General features: G+C 50.0%; 1 protein-coding gene across 6 annotated transcripts in view; it reads right to left on the reverse strand.

Moving 5' to 3' along the window:
- Positions 1 to 1,038: 1,038 nt before the first annotated feature.
- The window catches only part of FBXO17 (F-box protein 17), a 35,043-nt gene continuing 8,489 nt past the window's right edge, over positions 1,039 to 27,592 (reverse strand). The window contains exons 2-6 of one of the 6 annotated variants that reach the window (XM_016935882.3): positions 9,391 to 9,756; positions 7,990 to 8,101; positions 5,895 to 5,990; positions 4,520 to 4,655; positions 1,039 to 2,305 (exon numbers count right to left, since the gene is read on the reverse strand). In XM_016935882.3, coding sequence (XP_016791371.1) covers positions 2,162 to 2,305; positions 4,520 to 4,655; positions 5,895 to 5,990; positions 7,990 to 8,101; positions 9,391 to 9,739 — 837 coding nt within the window. In that variant the 5' untranslated portion in view covers positions 9,740 to 9,756 and the 3' untranslated portion in view covers positions 1,039 to 2,161. Of the gene's footprint in view, positions 2,306 to 4,519; positions 4,656 to 5,309; positions 5,467 to 5,894; positions 5,991 to 6,724; positions 6,842 to 7,989; positions 8,102 to 9,390; positions 9,757 to 27,592 lie in introns of those variants that run through there. The other 5 variants (XM_016935877.4, XM_024351315.3, XM_016935878.4 and 2 more) reach the window with 5 other exon arrangements.

The following is a 27,592-nucleotide window of genomic DNA, read 5'->3' on the forward strand; positions in this document are numbered from 1 at the left end:
GGTGGGCTGACCACTTGAGGTCAGGAGTTTGAGACCAGCCTGGCCAACATGGTGAAACCCTGTCTCTACTAAAAATACAAAAATTACCTGGGCATGGTGGCATGTGCCTGTAATCTCAGCTACTCAGGAGGCTGAGGCAGGAGACTCGCTTGAACCTGGGAGGTGGAGGTTGCAGTGAGCCGAGATCAGCACCACTGCACTGCAGCCTGGGTGACAGAGTGAGACTCTGTCTCAAAAAAAGAAAAAAGAAAAAACGATGTTGGAACTGTGTTTATATCATTGGGCTCTGGAGCCCAGCACTGCTCCAAGCCCTGCCTCCCCTACTTACTGGCTGGGTGACCTTGGGCAGGTCGTTTACACTCTGAGCCTGGACCAAATGGTGCTGATAAGGGTGCATGCCTGAGAGCTGTTTGGCGCATCATAGCTGTCTCCGAGTTCCTCTTGGCGCTCAACACACAGCCTCCTGAGGGTCTCCTGATTGTAAACATGAGGCCACAAGGTCTTTTAGGATCAGAGCTGGTGGCAGATAAGTGCACTGATTACAGATGAAAATTGCCCATCCCCTCATATTTGGCACCAGTTTTATTGAGCTAGTTTGTTGGCCATGCCTAGCTGAGAAATAGAGAAGTGGAGGGAGATGGGGGGATGGGAGAGCTTTTCCTCATGGCACACTCTGCTCCAGGAGTCTGTATACAGGAGTGTGGAGAAAAGGAAGTGTTACCTTGCAGGAAGTTGCCCCCAAAGCAAGGGCAGGAGGTGGGGGTGGGGGACTTGGCCTCTGATGGAATTCTGGAATTCTGATGAGAGAGGTGCTAGCCTGACCCGAACAGGAGATGCTGACGGGCAGTGCTGGGCATGTTGCACAGAGATGACTAGTTACACAGCCCCGTGGCGGGATCCCAGAGTGCCGAGACCAGCTGGGTCGTGGAGACCCTAACCCAGCGGTGCTAGAGGAATTAAAGACACACACCCAGAAATACAGGGTGTGGAGTGGGAAATCAGGGGTCTCACAACCTTCAGAGCTGAGAGCCTCGAACAGAGATTTACACACATATTTATTGACAGCAAGCCAGTGATAAGCATTATTTCTATAGATTATAGATTAACTAAAAGCATTTCTTATGAAATAAAGGGATGTGCCAAAATAAACGGATGGGCTCTGGCTAGTTATCTGCAGCAGGAACATGTCCTTAAGGCACAGATCACTCATGCTATTGTTTGTGGTACAGGAACCCCTTTAAGCCGTTTTCCGTCCTGGGTGAGCCAGGTGTTCCTTGCCCTCATTCCGGTAAACCCATGACCTTCAGGGTGGGGGTCATGGCCATCATGAACATGTCACAGTGCTGCAGAGATTTTGTTTATGGCCAGTTTTGGGGGCCTGTTCCCAACACCAGAGATTTCCCCAAACAGCAGATGACTTTGTTAGTCTCAAGGACAGACTGCCTCAGCGGACCTCTGCTCCCTGCCCACGATCATTACCCCCAAAACATGCCGGCAAGTCTCTGCTCCCTGCGTCGGCAGAGGGATTTATAAGCCCTCTCTTATAAATCCTGGTTTAGCATTTGTTTTGTGACTGAGTCCATCGAGATCCTTGCAGGAGAAGAAAATTTGCAGGCAAATGAACTAAATGTCTCTTCCTGACACTCCCCTTCTGGGGGGCTGAGGAAGCTGTGAACAGCCTGGTTTGTCACACAGCACGATGGCCACCACACTGAAGCAGCAGCAAGCAGATTCGTGGAAGGTGTGCTGAGAACCAGCCACCTGGGAGCGCTACTGTCCCTGGGTATCCTCTGGCTTCTGGCTGCAAAGCTGGTCTTTTTTTTTTTTTTTTCATTGATATAGGGTCTTGCTTTCTCACCCAAGCTGGAGTGGTGGTGAAATCACGGCTCACTGCAGCCTCAACCTCCTGGTCTCAGGCAATCCTCCCACCCAAGCCTCCTGAGTAGCTGGGACTACAGGCGGCACCACCATGCCTGGCTAATTTTTTAAAAATTATTTGTGGAGACGGTTTCACTATGTTGCCCAGGCTGGTCTTGAACTCCCGAGCTCCAGTGATCCTCCCACCTCGGCCTCCTGAAGTGCTGGGATTCCACAGGTGTGAGCCACTGCACCTGGCTGCAAGTCTGGTCTTGACTGACAACGTCAGGCAGTAGTCCAGTCGCTAAGACAGACGGATCCTGACCCTCACACTGGAGTGGGTCACAAGGGCGCCGTAGTGCCCCACCCAGGAACTCACGTCTCTCCCGTACTGCTCAAAAGATACGTAGCGGATGCCCTTGCCAAAGTTGGTGAAGACGTGGGAGACCTGCAGGGGGAAGGGGAGTGAGAAGGTGAGGGCCTGCGGGCCCCTTCTCTTCCTCCACTTCAACAGATAGGCCCGAAGGACTGAGGAGGTGCCAGTCCTGCGCTAGGTGCTGGGGACGGAGCAGTGAATAAAACCGGAAAAGGACCTCGCGCTGGTGTCAGTGCCATTCTAGCAGGGGGCCCGGACATTGGAGATAGGTGGGGGTGAGGGGCCAGGGGCATTCTGCCAGGAAGGTGGCAGGAATGTGAGTAGAGTGAGTTAGCAAAGGCCCCACAGAGGTGACACCTGAAGGAGGAGAGGGAGCCAGGAGGGGCTCTGGAGGGTGTCCCAGGCAGCAGGAACGGCCTGCGCAAAGGCCCTGAGTTGGAGAATGCCTGGAGCTGAGTGAGGGGAGAAGTAAAAGAGGGGTCAGGGAGGTCATGGGCAGATCATGGCCTTGTGGGCCACAGGAGGACTTTGGCTTTTTTTTTTTTTTCCAATTTAAAAAAGTTGAGATAAAATTTTCGTAAAACAAACTTTTTATTTATTTATTTATTTTTGAGATGGAGTCTCACTCTGTCGCCCAGGCTGGAGTACAGTGGCATGATTTTGGCTCAATGCAACCTCCACCTCGCAGGTTCAAGCGATTCTCCTGTCTCAGCCTCCCGAGTAGCTGGGATTACAGGCGCGCACCACCATGCCCGGCTAATTTTTGTATTTTTAGTAGAGACGGGGGTTTTGCCATGTTGGTCAGGCTGGTCTTGAACTCCTGACCTCAGGTGATCCACCCGCCATGGTCTTCCAAAGTGCTGGGATTACAGGTGTGAGCCACTGCGCCCAGCCAAAATTCACCATTTTATTTTATTTATTTATTTTGAGGCCAAGACTCGCTCCATCGCCCAGGCTGGAGTGCAGTGGCATAATCTCAGCTCACTGCAACCTCCACCTCCCCCGGTTCAATAAATTCTCCCGCCTTAGTCTCCCCAGAAGCTGGGATTACAGACGCCCATCACCGTGCCTGGCTAATTTGTGTATTTTTAGTAGAGACGGGGTTTCACTGTGTTGGCAGGCTGGTGTTGAACTCCTGCCCTCAAGTGATCTGTCCGCCCTGACCTCCCAAAGTGCTGAGATTACAGGCATGAGCCACCACACCCGGCCCAAAATTCATTTTTTAAAGTGTACAATTCAGTGGTTTTTAGTTGATTCACGATATTATGCAGCCATCACCACTACCTAATTCCCATCACCCCAGGAAAAAACTCTGCATCCATGAGTTGTCATTTCCAAGACCTCCCTCCCCCAGCCCCTGGCAGTCGCCAATCTTCTTAGTGTACATTTCATATATGTGGAATCATACAGTATTTGTCATTTCATGTCTGGCCACTTTCAGCATCATGTTTTCAAAGTTTATCCACGTTGCAGTGTGAATTGATGCTTCATTTCTTTTCCGTGGCTGCATAACTTTGGCTTTTACTGTGAGATGTAGCCACAGGAGCATTACAAGCAGTGAGACTTCTGATCTGACTCATTATTATTATTATTATTATTATTATTTTTAGTTAGGGTCTCAGTCTGTTGCCCTGGCTGGAGTGCAGTGGGACCAACTGGGCTCCAACCATCCTCCCACCTCAGCCTCCTGAGTAGCTGAGACTGCAGGTGCAAGTCACCATGCCCGTCTAATTTTTAATTTCTTTGTAGAGATGGAGGTCTCGCTATATTGCCCAGGCTGGCCTCAAACTCCTGCCCTCAAGCTGTCCTCCCATCTTGGCCTCCTAAAGTGGTGGGATTACAGGTATGAGCCACCGTGCCCAGCCGAAACATTTACTTTGGTAACTGAGATGTGAGGATCAAGACAGCATAGTCTTGGTGCCAGATTGGTCTTGAGTCCAGCTCTGCACTGGACCAGTCACATAACCTCCCTGTGCCTCTGTTTCCTCAACTCTAGAATGGAGATAGGATTTTGCTTCACTGCTGCATTTCCAGCACATAGAGTGGTGCCCAGCACACAGTAGGTGCTCAATCAGTGTTTGTTGAACATTAAGGGGTTTTGCTAATGAAATGAATCGATATGTAAGCGTCTTGACACAGGGCTTGGGATGTAAGAAGGGCTCAATACTTCTTAGCTGTTATGATTATAGATATCCAGGAGTGACAGAAGGGAAACCGAGCAGACGAGAGGCTGGGCGTGTGTGCCTTTAGCGGGTCGGGGGGAGCTGGAAGCTAGTCTGGACCCACCTGTCGGCAGCCCCTCTCAGTCCACTGAAGGACCGGGTCAGGTGAGGCTGAGAACTTGACCACTTCCTTTTCATACACATCCAGAAGGCGGACCCGGAGCTGGTAGACGCAGCCGCAGTTCTCTCGAGCGCCCCACCTGCCAGGCAGCAGTCAGCCTCTATGCCCCCGTCACCCAGCCAGCTCTCTGGGTTTCGGGGCGGGAGGCTGAGGGCTGGCTCCATCTTGATGAAGGTCCTGCACATCTGGACCACATTTGGAGACGTCCTGGCCTGGGAACCTCTAGGGGAGGAGCCTTGGTGGTTCTGGGGTGGAACCAGAGCCTGGGGGAGGAGCCTGGGTGGTCCTGGCGTGGAGCCAGAGCCTGGGGGAGGAGCCTGGGTGGTCCTGGGGTGGAGCCAGAGCCTGGGGGAGGAGCCTGGGTGACCCTGGGGTGGAGCCAGAGCCTGGGGGAAGAGTCTGGGTGGTCCTGGGGGAGGAGTCTGGGTGGTCCTGGGGTGCAGCCAGAGCAGGGGAGGAGCCTGGGTGGTCCTGGGGGAGGAGCCTGGGTGGTCCTGGGGTGGAACCAGAGCCTGGGGGAGGGGCCTGGGTGGTCCTGGGGGAGGAGCCTGGGTGGTCCTGGGGTGGAACCAGAACCTGGAGGAGAAGCCTGGGTGACCCTGGGGTGGAGCCAGAGCCTGGGGGAGGACTCTGGGTGGTCATGAGGTGGAGCCAGAGCAGGGGAGGAGCCTGGGTGGTCCTGGGGGAGGAGTCTGGGTGGTCCTGTGGTTGATTCTGGAGGCTTTTGGGTAGGTAGTTGGGGGACGGGAAAGGATGCTCTGGGGAAGAACCACAATGCAGGGCAGGTGCCCGATGACTTCAGGGAAGAGCCAGAGCCCCAGGGAAGAGACCAGATTTTCTATGGAAGAGCCACAGCCTGAAGGAGGAGCTGGAATGCTTTGGGGCAGAACCTGGGTGTTTTGGGAAGAAGGCATTCATCCTAAGCCTGTAGGCTCTGAAGCCAGTCCTGTCCCAACTATGCTCCCTGAGCCTCAGCTCACAGGGCACCATGCTCCCACCCCTTCAGAGACCCTGGGCATCCACAAGGTGGTCAGGGGAGGTGTCTCGTTTCAGAGGGGTATCAAGCCAGTCAGTGGCCCCCTGTGGACCACCCCAGCCTGCTGGGATGAGGGTGGGCAGGAGTGCAGAGTGGGGGCTCTGGCTTCTCCAAAGCTCTACCTTCCCCAGCTCTGCATCACTTCCCCTCTCAGCCTCATCACAAAGGGTGCACAGTGACAGCCGCTACCCGTGGGGTTGATGGGGCGGGAAATGAGCCCCTGCTGCAGAGCCGCTGCCAAGCCTGCTGCTGCTCTGGGGCAGGGTGCCGCTCCTCACTCACCAGTCAGCCACACAGATCTCAATCTGGGCGCTGTCCAGCAGCTCCTGCCACACCCCTTCCATCACCAGGTCCACAAGCTGCCTCTTGGAGCACCATCTGGGAAGGAGAGATGGCAGGGGGCAGGGCAAATAGTCCTGGCATTCAAGTCACAGTCAGAAACCACCTCCTCCAAGAAGTCTCCCTTGATAACCCTCTCTAAAGCAGCCCTCAGGGTTTGCTCTAGCAGACCTGAAGATGCATGATGGGCTACACATCTCTCCTTGGCCTCTTGGAGTCCCTTTGCCATTCTCCACCCTGCTGCGGGCTCCAGGCAGCTGACCTCTATGAAAGCCTGACCCTCATCTTTGTGGGACAGGACATGACTACAAATGAAGGCCACATACTAGACATGTGAGCGGGGAGCTCTGTGGCCTCCTAAAGTGCGAGGGCCCCGGGTCTAAAGCTGGACGGCCTTGTCTCTGTCACCCATTGCTTCCTGTTGGATCAGCCAATGGGATGCTCCGGCAGGGGATGGAAGTGAAAGAGGTGACTAAAATCAGGGTATTTATCCTCTTAGGTCCTTCTCAAGGGACTGCCTTGTTCCCCAAGGAAAAAGCAAAGCTCCATGGCACTGTCTCCTCATTTTCCAGTAACTGTTTCCTCCCCTCACCTCTAGCAGTCTAGGGGTGGTAACGTTCCTTTCCTAACTGTTACTAGCTCAGGGGCTCCTGCCTACAACTTTGTAAACAGTCCTTCTCCTCAAACTAGAATGTGCCATAATAACATAAATTGCGCAGTATTGGTGGAAGGATGGGTAAGTTGAGCAATGGAATAGAACAAAGTGCCAGGAACCGGCTGAGTGCGGTGGCTTAGACCTGTAATCCCAGCACTTTGAGAGCCCGAGGCAGGCGGATCACCGGAGGTCAGGAGTTAGAGATGAGCCTGGTCAATATGGTGAAACCTCTTCTCTACAAAAAATACAAAAATTAGCCAGGCATGGTGGCGCACCTCTGTAGTCACAGCTATTTGGGAGGCTGAGGCAGGAGAATCATTGGAACCCAGGGAGGCAGAGGCTGCAGTGAGCCAAGATTGCACCACTGCACTCTAGACTGGGCAACAAAATGAGACTCTATCTCAAAAAACAAAAACAAAAACAAAAAAAACAGAGTGCCAGGGACAGACGTAGGTATACACAGAAACTTCATAAACTGTAGAGGTGGCACCATCATTCCATGGAGAACAGATTCTCATTTTTTTTTTTCTTTTGAGTCAAGGTCTTATTCTGTTGCCAGGCTGGAGTGCAGTGGCATGATCCTAGGCTCACTGCAACCTCGAACTCCTGGGCTCAAGAGATCCTCCCACTTCGGCCTCCCAAAGTGCTGGGATTACAGCTATGAGCCACCGTGCCCGGCCTTCAGTTTCCTGTTATAAAGTGGGGGCAATAATAGTATCTATGTCACAGGGTTGTTGCCAGAATTATATGTAAAGTGTCTAGTATAGAGTAACTCCTTGTGGAGGCAAAAGCGACTCCATCTTGGGTGCTAATCTGCCATGTTCCCTTTTTTTTTTTTTTTGAGACAGAGTCTCACTCTGTCGCCCAGGCTGGAGTGCAGTGGTGCAATCTCGGCTCACTGCAACATTTGCCTCCTGGGTTCAAGCGATTCTCCTGCCTCAGCCTCCACGTCCAGCTAATTTTTGTCTTTTTAGTAGAGACGGGGTTTCCCCCTGTTGGCCAGGCTGGTCTCGCACTCCTGACCTAAAGTGATCTGCCCAGCTCGGGCTCTCAAAGTGCTGGGATTACAGGCGAGAGCCACCGTGCCCGGCCCAAAACCCTGTCTTTAGATCAAAGCTGTCTTGCTGTTGTCTCACAAACTGCAGGCGATGATGCACAGAGCATTGCTGCCTGTGGTTGCTAACCTTCCTGATCTTTCCTTGTATCCCTGGCATATGAAACAGTACCCTCAACAAGTATTTGTTGATTGATGGAATGAATCAATGAATAAATAAATGGGGGAAGGAGAGGGTGAAGGTGACGATGAGGACAGTGTGGGGGGTAGGGTCCCTTTCTTTGGGGCCCTTGCCCCAGGGATCAGGGCCTCTCACTTGGGCCACTCACTCGAAAGAGGTCACGAAGCAGGTCTGCGAAGGAGCCCCAGGCACCGGTGTTAGGTTCTTTTCTATGGCCCAGCCATTCCCTCCATGCTCCACCTCCCAGCCTCTGAAGCCCTCTGTGGGAAAACAAGAGTTGAACATATGGTTCACCTGCCAGCCTGCCCAGAAGAGACCCCGCAACCACCCAGCTTGTGCTGTCCACCAGCCTCTCCCTCTTGTGCTCCAATCCTCCCTGGTTTCTCCTACCGACTCCTCCTCCCATTATTCTGTATTCCTGGTCCTACCCCACAACTGTGACTCTCAGCCGTGCCCATCCACTCAGCTTCTCTTCAGCCACCCTTACTTGCTCTTTCTCCTTCAGTCCTGCTCTTCATTGTGTGTGTGAGAGACAGGGTCTCACTCTGTCGCCCAGGCTGGAGTGCAGTGGCTCCATCATAGCTCACTGCAGCCTCAAACTCCTGGGCTCAAGCGATCCTCCCACATCAGCCTCCAGAGTAGCTAGGACCACAGGTGCATGCCACCACGCCTGGCTAATTTAATTTTTTAATTTTTTTTTGAGATGGAGTTTCAATCTTGCTGCCCAGGCTGGAGTGCAATGGCATGATCTCAGCCCACTGTAACCTCCGCCTCCCAGGTTCAAGCAATTTTCCTGCCTCAGCCTCCCAAGTAGCTGGGATTACAGGCGTGCACCACCACACCTGGCTAATTTTGTATTTTAGTAGAGATGGGGTTTCACCATGTTGGTCAGGCTGGTCTTGAACTCCTGACCTCAAGTGATCTGCCCCCTCGGGCCTCCCAAAGTGCTGGGATTACAGGCGTGAGCCACTGCGCCTGGACTAATTTTTAAATTTTTTAGAGACAGAGTCTCACTTTGTTGTTCAGGCTGGTCTCAAACTCCTGGCCTCAAGTGATCCTCCCACCATAGACTCCCAAAATGCTGGGATTACAGGCGTGAGCTACTGCACCCCACCATTTTTTTTTTTTGAGACAAGGTCTCTGTCACCCAGGCTGTAGTGCAATGGCATGATCATAGCTCACTGCAGCCTTGAACTCCTTGGGCTTAAGCGATCCTCCTGCCTTGGCCTCCCAAAGCATTGCCATTCCCACCGCGCCTGGCCCCTGTCCTGTTCTGCATCTCCTCTGCATACCAAACTACTTGCTTTCTCCCCCGGTCCAGCCAGGGTCTTCCTGCCTTGCCCCGCCCACTCGTTCGGATTCCCGGCTCCACCTTCTCCAGCCCCGCCCACCGGGCCTACCGCCCAGTCACTGCGTCCCTCAGCCCCGCCCCCTGGCTCCTCCAGCGGTCTAGCCAATTGGCTACATCTCTCAGACTCCGTCCCGGCCCCGCCCCCGCCTCGCTCGCCCCGCCCCCCTCAGCCTACTGGGCCCCGCCCCCGTCACCCACGCTCTCCACAGGAGTTGAAGATGAGATTGCGGCCGAAGGGCGCGCGCAGACAGTAGCGCGCCAGGGCGCACAGCGGGAACTCCTCCTTGTCTTCGTTGCTGGGCAGGCAGCGTTGAGCCACTGCGTAGAGTGCGCGGCCCTCGGCGCTGCGGTCGCGGGCCAGCTGCAGCAGCCACACAGTGGGCCCGTCCACTATGTCGCGCCAGGCGCGGCACACTGGGCGGCATCGCGTGACCAAGGAGCGTGGCGGCACGTGGCTCAGCACCTGCACCAGCAGCTCCGGGGGCAGCGCGTCCAGGGCCAGGGACGGGTCCGCCGGCAGCCGTCGCCGCGATAGCCGGGCGCCCATCTCCAGCAGCCAGAGTCCTGCAGGTCGAGAGGGGTCGGTAGGCGGGTCAGCGCAGCCAGGCCACCCCCTCCCTACCTTGCCCCCCAGGGCGCAAGGCCCCGGTCCATGGGCAACCAGGGACCCATTTCCCTCTCTGATCCTAGGCCTCTCCCAATCTTCCCCACTTGGGTAAAAGACCCCTGGTCTGACTCTGACCCCTGTCAGGACCGCTGATCACGGCTTCCGTCTGGCGTTCACTTGTGTCAGGCTAAGCGCTTCACGTATATGACCAGTGGAATGGCAAAAGAACTAACATAACTAACCCCATTTTTGTTTAAGGGGACTTTACCCATTCCTGCACATGGCTAGGTTAATTTTAGACCGCTGAGATAATATGCAAAAACAGCAATCATGTAGTTTTTAAAACTAACTCTGGGATTAAAGAAGTATGTAAACAACTATGTTTTGTCAAAGATTTTTTTTTTTTTTTGAGACACAGTCTTGCTCTGTTGCCCAGGCTAGAGTGTGCAGTGGCACGATCTTGGCACATTGCAACCTCCGCTTCCTGGGTTCAAGCAATTCTCCTGCCTAGCCTCCCGAGTAGCTGGAACTACAGGTGCCTGCCACCACGCCCGGCTAATTTTTGTATTTTTAGTAGAGACGGGGTTTCACCATCTTGGCCAGGCTGGTCTCGAACTCCTGACTTCGTGATCCACCCACTTCGGCCTCTCAAAGTGCTGGGATTACAGGTGTGAGCCACCACGCCCAGCCTGTTTTTTCAAAGATTTATAGGGGCATTGTGACCCAACCAAGGACAAAGAAGTCACCAACCTCCTCGGACCCTAGCTGGCACTCAGATGTCTGCAGTGGTCACCTCCTTATTTTTATTACTTTTTTATGGAGCTAGAAACCAGGACTATAGCCTCTACCTCCTGGGCTCGAGTGATCCTCCTGCCTCAGCCTCCCAAGTAGCTGGGACTATAGGTGCATGCCACTATGCCCAGCTAGTTTTTTATTTATTGTTTTGTAGAGATGGGGTCTCACTACATTGCCCTGGCTGGTCTTGAACTCCTGGGTTCAAGTGATCCTCCTGCCTCAGCCTCCCAAAGTGCTGGAATTGGTATGAGTCACTGCGCCTGGCCTGTTGGTCACCTCTTGATCACAATGCCCTTCTCTTCCCTCTGCCCCTAAAAAAAAAAATTGTACTGATTTAAGATGGTACTTTAGGATGATAGTCCACTGTGTTCTCGGTTTGCTGGCTCTCCAAATAAACTTGCTTTTCCTCCCACCAACTGTCATCTCTCTTGAGTTTGGCTTTCTATTTTTTTTTTTTTTTTTGAGGCAGCCTCACTCTGTCACCCAGGCTGGAATGCAGTGGCCCGTCTCGGCTCACTGCAACCTCTGTCTCCCAGGTTCAAGTGATTCTCCTGCCTCAGCCTCCCGAGTAGCTGGGACTACAGGAATGCACCACCACACCTGGCTAATTTTTGTATCTTTAGGAGAGACAGTTTCACCATGTTGGCCATGCTAGTCTCGAACTCCGGACCTCAGGTGATCCACCCACCTCGGCCTCCCGAAGTGCTGGGATTATAGGCTTGAGCCACCGCGCTCGGCCCGAGTTTGGCTTTCTTTTCTGAAACTGAGTCTTACTCTGTTGCCCAGGCTGGAGTGCAGTGGCACAATCTTGGCTCACTGCGACCTCCGCCTCCCGGGTTCAAGCGATTCTCCTGCCTCAGCCTCCCAAGTAGCTGGAATTACAGATGTGTGCCACCACACCGAGCCAGTAATTTCTGTAGTAGAGATGGGGTTTCACCATGTTGGCCGGCTGGTCTCAAACTCCTGACCTCAAGTGGTCCACCTGTCTCAGCTTCCCAAAATGCTGGGATTTCAGGCGTGAGCCACCACGCCTGGCCTGAGTTTGGCTTTTGAGTGTTGAGCAGCCAAACCTCAGTTGGGTTACAGACCCACAAGGAAACCCACTGCGGAAGAAACCATTTCTACCCCATACCCCAATGTGTTCCAGCTACTGTGAGCTTTGGAACCCATGACCCATCTTCAACAAAACCTCTTCTTGCCTCAGTTACTTCTCTGAACATTCCTACCACCTTCTTGCTCTAACTGGAACCCAGCTCTCCTGTGGGCCTTCCAAGTGGGGAGGTCTCCGTGCTCCTGGGAGCTACTTCCTGACCATTCTCCCTCCACCCTCCCCAAAACCCCCAGCGATGAATCTCATCACTACCTTGCTTCGTGCGTCATCTGCTGACCCAGATCATGACTCCTCTCTTCTCCCTAATTTTAGCTCTGGGCTCACGGCCGCTCCCGCTGCTCTTAGCATCATTCTCAGTGATTTCTATAACCAGATAGTTCTTCCGCAGCCCCAACCTCTCTGTTCCCTGACCTCTCTCTAGTGACTTTTTCCTTCCCCAACATCTCCCTCTCGTGGTCAAACCCAGACCTTGTTTGAATAACAGCAGCCTCTTCAGAACCTCAATCTCACACACTCACTCTCCACCCATCACTTTTTCTTTCCACCTCATTCCCTCCAGTGCCCCACTCGCATGATCCTTCCAACCCACTGTGATCTCCCATCCGTTGTCCCTTTCATTTTTTACTCCCTCTCACCCTCCCATGCCCTCATTTCTTCCTTAGCCAGCTTAAATTCCATGGTTAATCATTAAAAACATTCTTGACCTGGCACGCTGGCTCATGCCTGTAATTCCAGCACTTTGGGAGGGCAAGGTGGGAGGACTGCTTGAGGCCAGGAGTTTGAGATCAGCCTGGGCAACACAGCGAGACTCCACCTGTACAAAAAATAAAATGAAAAAATTAGCCGGGTGTGGTGGTGCACACCTGTAGTCCCAGCTACTCCAGAGGTTAAGGTGGGATGATTGCTGGAGCCCGGGAGTTGGAGGCTGCAGTGAGCTATGATTGTGCCACTGTACTCCAGCCTGGGCAACAAAGCGAGACCCTGTCTCTAAATAAAATAAAAAGAATAGCCAAAAAAGTGGGGCTGTAGCTAGAAGGGGAGGTGAAGTCAAGAGAGGGTTTGGGCTGGGCACGGTGGCTCACACCTGTAATCCCAGCACTTTGGGAGGCCGAGGTGGGCAGATCACTTGAGGTCAGTAGTTTGAGACCAGCCTGGCTAACATAGTGAAACCCCATCTCTACTAAAAATACAAAAATTAGCTGGGTGTGGTGGCGCACCTGTAATCCCAGCTACTCGGGAGGCCAAGGCAGGAGAATTGCTTGAACCCAGGAGGCAGAGGTTGCAATGAGCTGAGATCGCACCACTGCACTCCAGCCTGGGCGGCAAAGTGAGACCCTGTCTCAAAACAAAACAAAAACAAAAACAAAAACAAAAAAAGAGAGAGGGTTTGTTTTGAGATGGGAGACAGGACGCTGTGTGGGCTAACAGGAGATCCAGTGCATGGGGGAAACTGAATGAGCAGCAGAGAGAGGTGAGAACCAGGGACGGTGGCTGGAAGTGGGCGGGAAGGTGGGAGCAGGTGATGGGACAGTCACAGCAGGAGAATGGGTGTGGGCAAGGGTGCAGGTAGGTGGTAGAGGCGGGGGTGGCTGTGGAAGTTCACTTCTCATCTCTTGCATTTTCTCTGCAAAATAAGAAGCCAAGGGAGAGTGAAAGGGGGGGAGGAGGTGTTGGAAAGGATTAGAGGAGAAGGGAAAAGGTGTGAATTAGTTGTCTAGAAGACAGGAGGAAGGAGGGGATCAGAGAAATGTCATATGGCTGCCAGGCAGCATTGGGGTCCGCCTGAGGGTCAAGTTCACAGACTTGAAATTAGCCTGGCCAGGGGGCTGTGTTGTTTTTTAGCTCACTCAAGCTGTGTGGGTGCAGGCACGGCAGAGAGGAAGGCTGGATTTAACCAGGGTCTCATGCAGGAGGAAGCCAAAGCGGGCAAGGGTGTGTGCAGAGAATGTGTTATTTTTTATTTATTTACTTTTTTGAGATGGAGTCTCGCTCTGTCGCCTAGGCTGGAGTGCAGTGGTGCGATTTCAGCTCACTGCAACCTCCACCTCCTGGGTTCAAGCGATTCTCCTACCTCAGCTTCCCAAGTAGCTGGGATTACAGGCCTCTGCCACCACGCCTGGCTAATTTTTATATTTTTAGTAGAGACAGGGTTTCACCATGTTGGCCAGGCTGGTCTCGAACTCCCGAACTCAGGTAATCCACCTGCCTCAGCCTCCCAAAGTGCTAGGATTACAGGTGTGAGCCACTGCGCCGGGCCGAGAATGTGTTTTTTTTTTTTTTTTTTTTTTTTGAGACAGAGTTTCACTCTTGTTGCCCAGGCTGGAGTGCAATGGCGCGATCTCAGCTCACTGCAGCCTTCACCTCCCAGGTTTAAGCAATTCTCCTGCCTCAGCCTCCTGAGTAGCTGGGATTATAGGCGCCCGCCACCACACCTGGCTAATTTTTATATTTTTAGTAGAGACAGGGTTTCACCATGTTGGCCAGGCTGTTCTCAAACTCCTGACCTCAGGTGATCCGCCCACCTCAGCCTCCCAAGGTGTTGGGATTAACAGGCGTGAGCCACTGCGCCTGGCCTGAGAATGTGTTATTTTTTATTATTATTATTATTATTATTATTTTTGAGACGGAGTCTTGCTCTGTTGCCCAGCCTGGAGTGCAGTGGTGCGATGTCAGCTCACTGCAAGCTCCGCCTCCTGGGTTCATGCCATTCTCCTGCCTCAGCCTCCCGGGTAACTGAGACTACAGGCGCCCGCCACCATGCCCAGCTAATTTTTTTGTATTTTTAGTAGAGACGGGGTTTCACCATGTTAGCCAGGATGGTCTCGATCTCCTGACCTCATGATCCGCCCGCCTCGGCCTCCCAAAGTGCTGGGATCACAGGCGTGAGCCACTGCAACTGGCCTTTTATTTTTATTTTTGAGACAGGGTCTTGCTTTTTCACTCGGATGGGAGTGCAGTGGTGTGATCACGGCTCACTGCAGCCTCAACCTCCCAGGCTCAAGTGATCCTCCCACCTCAGCCTCCCAAACTGCTGGGATTAGAGGCATGAGTCACCGCATGCAGCGTCTTTGTTTCTCTTTGTGGTAAAACTTCTCAAAAGAGCTGTCTACCCAGTATTTTCTGCTTCCATTCTTTCTAAAACATTTTCTTTCTTTCTTTCTTTCTTTTTTTTGAGACAGAGTCTCCCTCTGTCACCCAGACTGGAGTGCAGTGGCACAATCTCAGCTCACTGCAACCTCTGGCTCCCAGGTTCAAGTGATTCTCGTGCCTCAGCCTCCTGATTAGCTGGGACTACAGGTGCGTGCCACCAGGCCCTGCTAATTTTTGTATCGTTAGTAGAGACAGGGTTTCACCATGTTGCCCAGGCTGGTCTTAAACTCTTGGGCTCAAAGGCTCCTGCTGCCTTGGCCTCCCAAAGTGCTGGGATTGTAGGTGTGAGCCACTGTGCTCGGCTCCAGCTCCACTTCTTGCTATAAATTATATGACCAATGGCAAGTCACTTAATCTCTTTATACCTCAGTTTCCCTTTCTGAAAATGGGGCTGCTAACAGTGCCTCCATCATAGGGCTGTTGTGAGGATGAAATGAGTATTTTAAAGCACTTAGGAAAAGCCCCTGTAGGCTCCTAAATAAGAGTGATATTAATTTAATATTAGTCCAGGCATGGTGGCTCACACCTGTAATCCCAGCACTTTGGGAGGCTTAGGTGAGCGGATCACCTGAGGTCGGGAGTTCAAGACCAGCCTGGGCAACATGGCGAAACCCCATCTCTACAAAAAATACAAAAAGTAGCGGAGCGTGGTGGTGGGCACCTGTAATCCCAGCTACTCGGGAGGCTGAGGCAGGAGAATCACTTGAACCCGGGAGGTGGAGGTTGCAGTGAGCTGAGATCGTGCCTCTGCACTCCAGCCTGGGCGACAGACTGAGACTCTGTCTCAAAAAAATAAAAAGATGATGTCAGGAATTTTTGCTACATTCATGGACTACTTGCCTGACACAGGCTTATTTCTTTTTTTTAAGTAAAACCTTAATTTGTTTAAAAATGACAATAGCTGACATGAATTGAGCACTTATTGGGCACATGAAGATAACAAGCATTAGATCATTAAAGCCTCTTAACCAAGGGCACCCTCAAAGGAGAGTTTTGCCCATTAAACAAGATGATAGAATTCATGAGCTGATCCAGCTTAAATGCTCAGCACCGTGGCTTAATAAGGGCCAATAAATGCCGCTAAATGAAAATGTCACAGCTAAAATAGTTGCTGTCAGCCAGGCACAGTGGCTCATGCCTGTAATCCCAGCATTTTGGGAGGCGGAGGTGGGTGGATCACTTGAGGTCAGGAGTTCAAGACCAGCCTGGCCAACATGGTGAAACCTGTCTCTACTAAAAATACAAAAATTAGCCAGGCATGGTGGTGGGAGCCTGTAATCCCAGCTACTCAGGAGGCTGAGGCAGCAGAATCGCTTGAACCTGGGAGGTGGAGGTTGCAGTGAGCCAAGATCATGCCACTGCACACAGCGAGACTCTGCCTCAAAATAAATAAATAAATAAAATAGTTGCTGTCACTTTTTAAAAATGATGTGTCATAATAATGGCAACTAACATAATTTAGTGTTTCACATTAATTTTTAAAATATTAATATTAATTTTCACAGGTGTGAGCCACCATGCCCAGCCTCTGACATCATCTTTATTCCTACTGCAGAAAGAATGAAGCTGTGGAGACAGACTTTACAAAGACCAAGCTGTGCTTTTCTCCAGGTGGTTCTGAGTTGCATTAATAGTTCACTGAGGCCCGGCGCTTGAACCCGCGAGGTGGAGGTTGCAGCGAGCAGAGATCACATCACTCACTGCACTTCAGCCTGGGTGACAGAGCGACTCTGTCTCAAAAATAAATAAATAAATTCCCTAGGTTTATAAACAAGTCTACCAGCCTGCCTGGCATGGGTGTGATGTTCACCAGAGTTTAGTTTCCTGGAGTTCTTCTTAGGAGGAGTTCTTAGTTCCCACTCTTCTTCTTTTTTGTTTTTTTGACACGGAGTCTCACTCTGTCGCCCAGGCTGGAGTGCAGTTGCACGATCTCGGCTCACTGCAACCTCCGCCTCCCGGGTTCAAGCGATTCTCTGCCTCAGCCTCCCGGGTAGCTGGGATTACAGGCACCTGCCACCACGCCTAGCTAATTTTTGTATTTTTAGTAGAGACAGGGTTTCACCATGTTGGCCAGGCTGGTCTCGAACGCCTGACCTTGTGATCCGCCCGCCTAGGCCTCCCAAAGTGCTGGGATTACAGACTTGAGCCACTGCGCCCGGCAGTTCCTATTCTTCTTAGGAGTGTGTTCCCACTGGCAAAAGGAGGATCTCTGGGGCTGGGGGTAGGCCCCTCGCCCAACGAGGACAGCCAGACTTCACCAAGGAGCAGAGATGTTCAAGAAATGTACTGTATGAGCCCTCAGCTATACCACACAAACCATATTAAATGCTTGTATGGGGCCCCAGTGTGGTGGCTTATGCCTGTAATCCCAGCACTTTGGGAGGCGGAGGCGGGAGGATTGCTTGAGCCCAGGAGTCCAAGACCAGCCTAGGCAACATGACGAAACCCTCTCTCTACAAAAGAAATACAAAAAAATTAGTCAGGCATAGTGTCATGCACCTGTAGTCCCAGCTACTTGGGAGCTGACGGGGGAAGGATCACCTGAGCCAGGGAGGTTGAGGCTGTGGTGAATCGTGAAGGGGCCACTGTATTCCAGCCCAGGCAATAGAGTGAGATCCTGTCTCAAAAAAAAAAAAGAAAAAAAAAAAGTTTGTGGCCAGGCACGGTGGCTCATGCCTGTAATCTCAGCACTTTGGGAGACCAAGGTGGGTGGATCACCTGAGGTTAGGGGTTTGAGAGCAGCCTAGCCAACATGGTGAAACCCGTCTCTACTAAAAATACAAAATTAGCCAGGTGTGGTGGCATGCTCCTGTAGTCCCAGCTACTTGGGAGACTAATGGGAGAATCCCTTGAACCTAGGAAATGGAGGTTGTGGTAAGCTGAGATTGTGCCACTGCACTCTAGCCTGGGCAACAGGGTGAAACTGTCTCAAAAAAAAAAAAAAAAAAAAAGGAAAGAGGAAAGAAACACGAAAAGTGGCTCAACAGTCAAAGACAGGCTTATTTTGGAGAATAAGCCTGAGAGGGGCTTCTGGCCAATTTTGGGAAAGGTTGAAAAGTACCCACTGCAAGATTGAATGCCAACTACTGGCTGAGTCACAATAGGACAAGTAGGGCCTAGTACTGCCTGCTTCCAGGGTTTTTGGGAGAGTGTGTGTTTGGAGGAAGGTTACTGGCTGTCAGAGTGACTGGGGAATGCTACTGGTACTCAGCTACCCAAAGGGACCCAGGATGCTACTACAGCAGACTGTATTTTTCAAAAGTGGCTATGAGAACATTTCCTATCTGACATGCTTTTTCAGTTCACCACTGCTCGTGAAGCTGTGGGGTCCACATTTCTCTCCTGGGCACGTGCAGGCTTTTGCAACTGCCTCAACTTTCAGAGCACTGCAGAAGGGAGATTGCTAAGGGATTTCATTCTCTCTCTCTTTCTCTCTCTCTCTTTTTAAGAGACAAAGTCTCACTCTGTCGCCTGGTTGGAGTGTAGTGGCGTGATTATGGCTCACTGAAGCCTCGAACTCCTGGGCTCAAGCGATCCTCCCAACTCAGCCTCCTGAGTAGATGGGACTGCAGACACATGCCACCATGCCCAGCTTAGTTTGTTTTATATTTTTTTTTTCTAGAAGTGAGGGGTCTCCCTATGTTGCCCAGGCTGGTCTCTTCCTGGGCTCAAGTGATCCTGTCGCCTCGGCCTCCCAAAGTGCTGGGATTATAGGTAGGAGCCACTGTGCCCGGCCTGCTAAGGGATTTCTGAGGCTGGATCATAAAAGAGTATGCAGCCTCTGCCTGTCTTTCTTTCTTTTTTCCTTTTTCTTTTCTTTCTTTTTTTTTTTTTTTTGAGACGGAGTCTTCCTCTGTTGCCCAGGCTGGAGTGCAATGGCCCTATCTCGGCCCACTGCAATCTCCACCTCCTGGGTTCAAGCAATTGTCCTGCCTCAGCCTCCAGAGTAGCTGGGATTACAGGCACACGCCACCATGCCTAGCTAATTTTTGTATTTTTGTTTTTTTTAGTAGAGACGGGATTTCACCATGTTGGCCAGGCTGGTCTCGAACTCCTGACCTTGTGATCCGCCCACCTTGGCCTCCCAAAGTGCTGGGATTCATTAGGCTGTGCAATTTGTGCACTTTCTATAAAAGGTTTGCTAAAAATGGGCTGGGTACCATGGCTCATGCATGTCATCCCAGCACTTTGGGAGGCTGAGGTGGGAGGATCGCTTGAACCCGGGGGTTCGAGACCAGCCTGGGCAACATAGTGAAACCCCATCTCTAAAAAAGTAAACATTAAAAAATTAGCTGGACCTGGTGGTGTACACTTGTAGTACCACATACTCGGGAGGCTGAGGTGAGAGGATAGCTTGTGGCCAGGAGTTCAAGGGTACAGTGAGCTATGATTGCACTACTGCATTCCAGCCTGGGTGACAGAGTGAGACTCTGTCTCCAAAAACAAACAGATAAAAAACACCACCACCACCACCAAAACAGAACACATACCCAAAACCCTCAACGTTTGCTAAAAATGATGAAAACAAGAAAAACAGATATAGCAGTCCATGGAAAGGAACAAAAAGATGTCCAAAAACTTTCCTCAAAGCCATCAAACAAAAGATGTTACTATTTTAAAATAGAAGAATCTGTGAAAATGATTAAGAGTTAGCTTATAAGTATCTCCTCAGCAGATTCTCAAATTGTATAGTTTTTTTGAGGCCAGAGACCTTTTTATACTGACTGGAAAATTCTGCACAAAAAATACCTCTGTGAATCATGATACCAGTTTGTTTTTGGTCTGTCCAGAGTATAATTTTGCCAGAGTATATTTATAATAAGCCATTATTCCTTTTTTTTTTTTTTATGGCTCTGGGGACTGGGATCAGCTATGCGGTCCTCACTTAGGGAACTTGTGCCTTTGCCGTCAGATGGTGGATGGGGCTGGGTCATCTGAGGCTTCTTCCATCCTAGTCTAGCAGCTGAAGTGAGGAGACCCGAACAGCTGGCGCTCCTTAGACATTTCTCTCTATTTTCACCTGGTCTGTCCAGCTACTTTCGGAAACAAACCAAATAATATCTTTTTTTTTTTTTTTGAGACAGAGTCTCGCTCTGTCCCCCAGGCTGGAGTGCAGTGGCACGATCTCGGCTCACTGTAACCTCCGCCTCCCAGATTCAAGGGATTCTCCTGCCTCAGCCTCTCGAGTAGCTGGGATTACAGGTGCGTGCCACCCACACCCGCTAATTTTTATATTTTTAGTGAAGACAGAGTTTCACATGTTGGCCAGGCTGGTCTTGAACTCCTGACCTCAGGTGAACCACCTGCCTCGGCCTCCCAAAGTGCTGGGACTACAGGCATAAGCCACTGCACCCGGCCACTTTTTTTTTTTTTTTTTTTTTTTTGATATGGAGTCTTGCTCTGTCGCCCAGGCTGGAGTGCAACGGCATGATCTCTGCTCACTGCAACCTCCGCCTCCCAAGTTCAAGCAATTCTCCTGCCTCAGCCTTCTGAGTAACTGGAATCACAGGTGCGCACCACCACACCAGGCTGATTTTTTGTATTTTTAGTAGAGACGGGGTTTCACTGTGTTGGCCAGTCTGGTCTCGAACTCCTGACCTCAAGTGATCCTCCCGCCTTGGCCTCCTAAAGTGTTGGGATTACAGGCGTGAGCCACTGCGCATGGCCCAGATAATATACTTTCATCTTCAAGGTTCATTGTATTGAACAGGTTTTACTAACACAGCAGCAGCCTCAATTAACTGTGTTCATTTTATAAAGTATTATTTTTACTTTATTAGTTACGTTTTATTAATTGTATCTGTTTAAAATGTAGCAATTTTATTTCAATTGATTTTAAATCTTTTTTTTTTTTTTTTTTTTTTGAGATGGCGTCTTACTCTGTCACCCAGGCTGGAGTGCAGTAGCATGATCTCAGCTCACTGCAATCTCTTCCTCCCAAGTTCAAGCAATCCTTCCGCCTCAGCTTCCCAAGTAGCTGAGATTACAAGCGTGCGCCACCACACCCAGCTAATTTTTATATTTTCAGTAGTGATGGGATTTCACATGTTAGCTAGGCTGGTCTCAAACTCCTGACCTCAGGTGATCCACCCAACTCGGCCTCCCAAAGTGCTGCGATTACAGGTGTGAGCCACCGCTCCCAGCCGATATGGAACATTTCTATTGCCCCAAAAGGTTTATCCCTTCCCAGCCAACCTCCCCACTCCCACCCAAAGTCAACTACTATTCTGTTTTGTTTTGTTTTTGAGACGTAGTATTGCTCTGTCCTCCAGGCTGGAGTGCAGGGGCGCGATTTCGGCTCACTGCAACCTCCGCCTTCCGGGTTCAAGAGATTTTTTCTACTTCAGCCTCCGGAGTAGCTGGGATTACAGGTGCGCACCACCACACCCGGCTAATTTCTGTATTTTTAGTAGAGACAGGGTTTCACCATGTTGGCCAGGCTGTTCTTGAACTCCTGAACTCAAGTGATCCGCCTGCCTCGGCCTCCCAAAGTGCTGGGATTACAGGCGTGAGCCACCGTGCCCGGTTGCTTTCTGTTACTATAAATTCAATTTTTCTTTTCTATAATTTCACGTAAATGGAATCATATAGAGTGTCGGCTATCAACCTACGACCTCATTGTTCTAAGCTGCGAAACTGGAGTTTGGTTCTAGCCCACCCAGGGACGCTGTTAAAAAAAAAAAAAAAAAGCTCCGGGAACGGTGGCTTACGCCTGCCTCCTGCCTGGACAACAAGAGCGAAACTTCGTCTCAAAAAAATAAATAAATAATAAATAAATAATAATTGGAGTTTGGCCCTTTAAATCTTCTTCCTTTGCTGACTGACATGATGCTAAGTTTTTTTCAGTAGAGGGCGCTGGAGAGACGTTGTAGGAAGAAAGGGTTTGGCTTCCAGTTTCCAGACTTGGCTCCTGCAGGGCAGCTACTCCTGCAGCGAGCATGCTTCTCCAGCCTCTGACTCCTACATGCGTGCGGTTTCTTTAGTGTCAGGAAGTTTCTCTGGCACATGGCTCCTGAAATATGGCAGTCAGCAGCACCCACCTCAGCTGAGACACTTCCCTGTCAGCTGCTTTCCCCACCATCTTACTGGATGGACTTCTGCCGCATTCTACTGGTGCCGCACCATAGGGATGCCTTTGTCCTTCGGTGAGCCATGGCCAAGACTACTCCAGCAAGGTCGGGGTCTCAGCCTGGGGCTCTCATCTTTCTCGGGCTATCTTAGACTTAGGAGGAGTGGTTGCTCCTTGTATCTGCTATTTCTTTCTTTCTTTTTTCTTTTTCTTTCTTTCTTTCTTTTTTTTTTTTTTTTTTTTTTTGAGATGGAGTCTCTCTCTGTCACCCAGGCTGGAGTGCAGTGGCAAGATCTCGGCTCACCGCAACCTCTGCCTCCTGGGTTCAAACTATTCTCCTGCCTCAGCCTCCTTGAGTAGCTGGGACTACAGGCACATGCCACCACGCCCAGCTACTTTTTGTAGTAGAGACGGGGTTTCACCATGTTGGCCAGGATGGTCTCGATCTCTTGACCTCGTGATCCACCTGCCTCGCCTCCCAAAGTGCTGGGATTACAGGTGTGAGCCATTGTGCCCAGTCTATTTCTACATTTGTTAGCATTCTCTTTATTTCTTAGTAACCAGTTCCTCTTACTCAAATCCCCTATTATAGTTAACAATTCTGTATATTAAACAATCACTGTTTAAATTACTGTGTGGTTTGTCTCCTGGTTGGATCCTGACTGATACACACAGTATGTGTCTCCTTGTGAAGAAGGCATCTGGGCCAGGCACAGTGGTTCATGCCTGTAATATTCCTTGAGTTGTAGGCATGGCTTAGGGTTATTTGTCCTCTCCTTCAGCATAATGTCCGTGTGATTCACTCATACTTTTTTTTTTTTTTGAGGCAGGGTCTCACTCTGTTGCCCAGGCTGGAGGGCAGTGGCGCCATCATAGCTCACTACTGCCATGACCTCCCAGGCTCAAGCAATCCTCCCATCTCAGCCTCCCAAGTAGCTGGGACCACAGGTGCACCCCACCATGCCTGGCTAATTTTTAAATTTTTTTTGAGACAGGGTCTTGCTATGTTGCCCAGGCTAGCCTTGAACTCCTGGGCTCAGCGATCTTCCCAGCTTGGCCTCCCAAATTGCTGGGATTACAGGCATGAGCCACCGCGCTTGGCCCATCCACTTGTTGTGTATCAATCGGTAGTCTATTCCTTTTTATTGCTGGGTAATAGTCCACTGAACACATAATCTACAACCTGTTTATCCACTCAGTATGATGGACATTTGGGTTGTTTCCAGCTTAGGGGTATTATGAATAAGGCTGCTATGAATATTCATGTACAAGTGTTTGTGTGGACATATGTTTTCATTGCTTTTTTTTTTTTTTTTTTTTTTTGGAGACAGAGTCTTGTTCTATCACCAAGGCTGGAGTGCAGTGGTGCAATCTCGGCTCGGCTCACTGCAACATCCACCTCCCGGGTTCAAGCAGTTCTCCTGCCTCAGCCTCCCAAGTAGCTGGGATTACAGGTGTGCGCCACCACACCTAGTTAATTTTTATATTTTTAGTAGAGACGGGGTTTCACCATGTTGGCCAGGCTGGTCTCAAACACCTGACCTCAAGTGATCTGCCTGCCTCGGCCTCCCAAAGTGCTGGGATTATAAGAGTGAGCCATCGCGTCCAGCCATTTTCATTGCTCTTGAGTAGATACTTAGGAGTAGAATTTTTGAGTCACATGGCAGGTGTATATTTAACGTTGCAAGAAAATGCCCAGCAGTTTTCCAGCATGATTGTGCCATCTGCATTCCCAAAAATTCTATATGCATTGCAGTTGCCAGCACCTGGTATTGGTATTGTCAATCTTATAAAAAGTTTACACAGAATGGTTTCCTTTTCATACCTTCAGAATACTTTCCTCTACCCGATTCTCCCTTATTAATTTTTGTTTGTTTGTTTGAGACGGAGTCTCACCCTGTCACCCAGGCTGGAGTGCAGTGGCGTGATCTCGGCTCACTGCAACCTCCGCCTCCCGGGTTCAAGCGATTCTCCTGCCTCAGCCTCCCATCCCTTATTAATTTTTAACTCTTTTGGCCGGGCATGGTGGCTTATGCCTGTAATCTCAACATTTTGGGAGAATGAGGCAGGGGGATTGCTTGAGGCCAGGAGTTCCAGACCAGCCTGGGCAACATAGCAAGACCTCCATCTCTACAAAATATAAAATTAACCAGACATGGTTGCAAGTGCCTGTAGTCCCAGCTACTCGGGAGGCTGAGGTGGGAGGAGTGCTTGAGCTCAGGAGGTGGAGGCTGCAGTGAACTATGATCACACCACTGTGCTCCAGCCTGGGTGACAGAGTGAGACCCCATTTCAAAGAAAAAAAGAAAAGAAAAAAAAATTGCATGCAGCCCCTGGGAAGTGTGGATGCTGCTGGTGTTACTGAGTAAAGCCCTCCCCATCTGGCATCCGGGAGTGAGCTCCCAGCACAAAGACTGTTTTCGTCCCTGCTAACATGATCAAGTGCTGTCCACAGAACACAGAGTTCACAGTCATCCATCCAACTTGACCAAGAGGCCAGTGGGAAAGGACTGTATTTATAACAGCCCCAAATGTCATACCAGTGACTTAAAAACAAGCAAACAAAAAACCACAATCAGTCACCCAGCCTCTTGTTTGAAAAAGTGACGGGATAGCAAGGACCATCAGATGTTTAAGAAAACTAGCAGCCTGAAAGAGAAACATTTAAGTAAACAAGCAGAAGGAAAGTGAACTGACCCCAGAGGAAACAGACAATTCACAGGACCAAAAGAACATGGAGGAAAAGAAAAAACCCTAACTGGTACACTCAGGGCTGGCTTCATGGGCATGCAACCTGTGCGTTCACATGTGGCCCACCCTCTTTTCAATGCTCCACTGTGGCCATCTCAACATTCTTTTTCTTTTCTTTTTTTTTTTTTGAGATGGAGTCTCTCTCTGTCGCCCAGGCTGGAGTGCATGACACAATCTCAGCTCACTGCAACCTCCGCCTCCTGGGTTCAAGTGATTCTCCTGCCTCAGCCTCCCGAGTAACTGGGACTACAGGCGCCCACCACCACATCTGGCTAATTTTAGTATTTTTATTTTTATTTATTTTTGAGATGGAGTTTTGCTCTTGTTGCCCAGGCTGGAGTGCAACAGAATGATCTCAGCTCACTGCAACCTCCACCTCCTGGGTTCAAGCGATTCTCCAGCCTCAGCCTCCCGAGTAGCTGGGATTACAGGCACAAACCACCAAGCCAGGCTAATTTTTGTATTTTTAGTAGAGACGAGGTTTCGCCATGTTGGCCAGGCTGGTCTTGAACTCCTGACCTCAGGTGATCCACCCACCTCAGCCTCCCAAAGTGCTGGGATTACAGGCATGAGCCACTGTTCCCAGCTAATTTTTGTATTTTTAGTAGAGACGGGGTTTCACCATGTTGGGCAGGCTGGTCTTGAACTTCTGACCTCAGGCAATCTGCCCAACTCAGCCTCTCAAAGTGCTGGAATTACAGGCATGAGCCGTTGCTCCCAGCCTCAACATTCTTTTTATTTATTTTTATTTATTTATTTATTTATTTTTTGAGATGGAGTCTTACTCTGTCACCCAGGCAGGAGTGCAGTGGCGTGATCTTGGCTCACTGCAACCTCCACTTCTGGGTTCAAGCGATTCTCCTGTCTCAGCCTTCTGAGTAGCTGGGACTACAGGTGTGCGCTACCACGCCCGGCTAATTTTTGTATTTTTAGTTGAGACAGGGTTTCACCATGTTAGTCAGGCTGGTCTCGAACTCCTGACCTCAGGTGATCCACCCACCTCGGCTTCTCAAAGTGCTGGGATTACAGGCATGAGCCACCATGCCCGGCCAACATTCTCTTAAATTAAAAATTTTGTGTGTGTGTGTGTGGAGATGGGGTCTCACTATGTTGCCCAGGTTGGTCTCAAACTCCTGGCCTCCAATGATTCTCCCGTCTCAGCCTCCCAAAGTGCCAGGATTACAGGCCTCAGCCACCGAGCCTGGCCTCAACATTCTTAATTATTTCTGAACAAGTGGCCTTGCATTTTCATTTTGCAATGGGCCATGCAAATTATGTAGCTAGTCCTGGGAACACTTAGATTTGCAAAGATGTTCTAAACAGAGTAAGAACAGGATACTATAAAAGGAAGAATGTCTACAAGAAGAAAAAGAAATCCAAAGAAATGGATTGGATGAGTTACTAACAGAAAAACGCCTCTGTCAAAATGGAAAAATTAAAGCTATGAGAAATTCTAGGAAAAACATAAAACTGTATCTGTGTTACAGCTATTTGATAAAGTTCACAAAAAAGGAATCCTTTTGACCTGGAGGCTAGGGGCATTCTCTTTACATTGGCTTTACTTACGGGTTGTCTTGGGAAAAAGACTCTTTTCAACAAATGGTGCTGGGACAACTGGAAATCTATATGCAAAAAGATGAATTTAGACTATTACCTCATACCAGAATCAACATGAAATTAATCATACATCTAAATTTAAGAGTTAAAACTATAAAACTTTGAGAAGAAAACAGGAGAAAATCTCATGATCTTGTGTTAAGCAGAGATTTTTTAGATCCAACACCAAAAACTATGATTCATAAAAGAAAAACTGGATAAATTAGACATTATCATAAGTTAAAACTTTTGTACTTGCACATTATATATCTGATAAAGCACTTGTGTATAGAATATATAAAGAACTCATAAAACTCAGTGAGATAAACCAGTTAAAAAATGGACAAAAGGCCGGGCGCAGTGGCTCACGCCTGTAATCCCAGCACTTTGGGAGGCTGAGGCAGGTGGATCACCTGAGGTCAGGAGTTCAAGACCAGCCTGGCCAACATGGTGAAACCCTGTCTCTACTAAAAATACAAAAAATTAGCCTGTAATCCTAGCTACACAAGAGGCTGAGGCCGGAGAATCGCTTGAACCTGGGAGGCAGAGGTTGCAGTGAGCTGAGATCACGCCATCGCACTCCAGCCTGGGCAACAAGAGTGAAACTCCGTCTCAAAAAAATAAAAATAAAAAAGAAAGAAAGACAAAAGATTTGAGTAGACATTTCACCAAAGAACATATACAAATGAGTAATGAGCACATGAAATGATGCTCCACTTCATTAGTCATTAGGAAAATGCAATTTTTTTTTTTTTTTTGAGATATGGTCTTCTCTGTTGCTCAGGCTGGAGTGCAGTGGCACGATCTTGGCTCACTGCAGCCTCAACCTCCTGGGCTCAAGTGATTCTCCCATTTCAGCCTCCCAAGTAGCTGGGACTACAGATGCACCCACCACCACATTCAGCTAATTGTTGAATTTTCTATAGAGATGGGTCTTCCTATATTGCCCAGGCTGGTCTTGAACTCCTGGGATCAAGGGATCCTCCTTCCTTGACCTCTCAAAGTGCTGGGATTATGGGCATGAGCCACCATGCCCAGCTGGGAAATGCCAATTAAATTCACAATGAGACACCACTTCATACCCACTACCCTGGCTATTACTCAAACTGACGATACTGACAGGTGTAGTCGAGGATATAAAGAAACTGGAACCCTCAGGCATCGCTGGTGGGGATGTAAGATGTACAGCCAACCTGGAAAACCATTAGGCAGTTTCTTTAAAAGTTGAGGCCAGGCTCGGTGGCTCATACCTGTAATCCCAGCACTTTGGGAGTCCTGAGGTCAAGAGTTCGAGACCAGCCTGGCCAACATGGTGAAACCC

The sequence above is a fragment of the Pan troglodytes genome, chromosome 20 (assembly GCF_028858775.2).
Source record: "Pan troglodytes isolate AG18354 chromosome 20, NHGRI_mPanTro3-v2.0_pri, whole genome shotgun sequence".
Classification (NCBI taxonomy): domain Eukaryota; kingdom Metazoa; phylum Chordata; class Mammalia; order Primates; family Hominidae; genus Pan; species Pan troglodytes.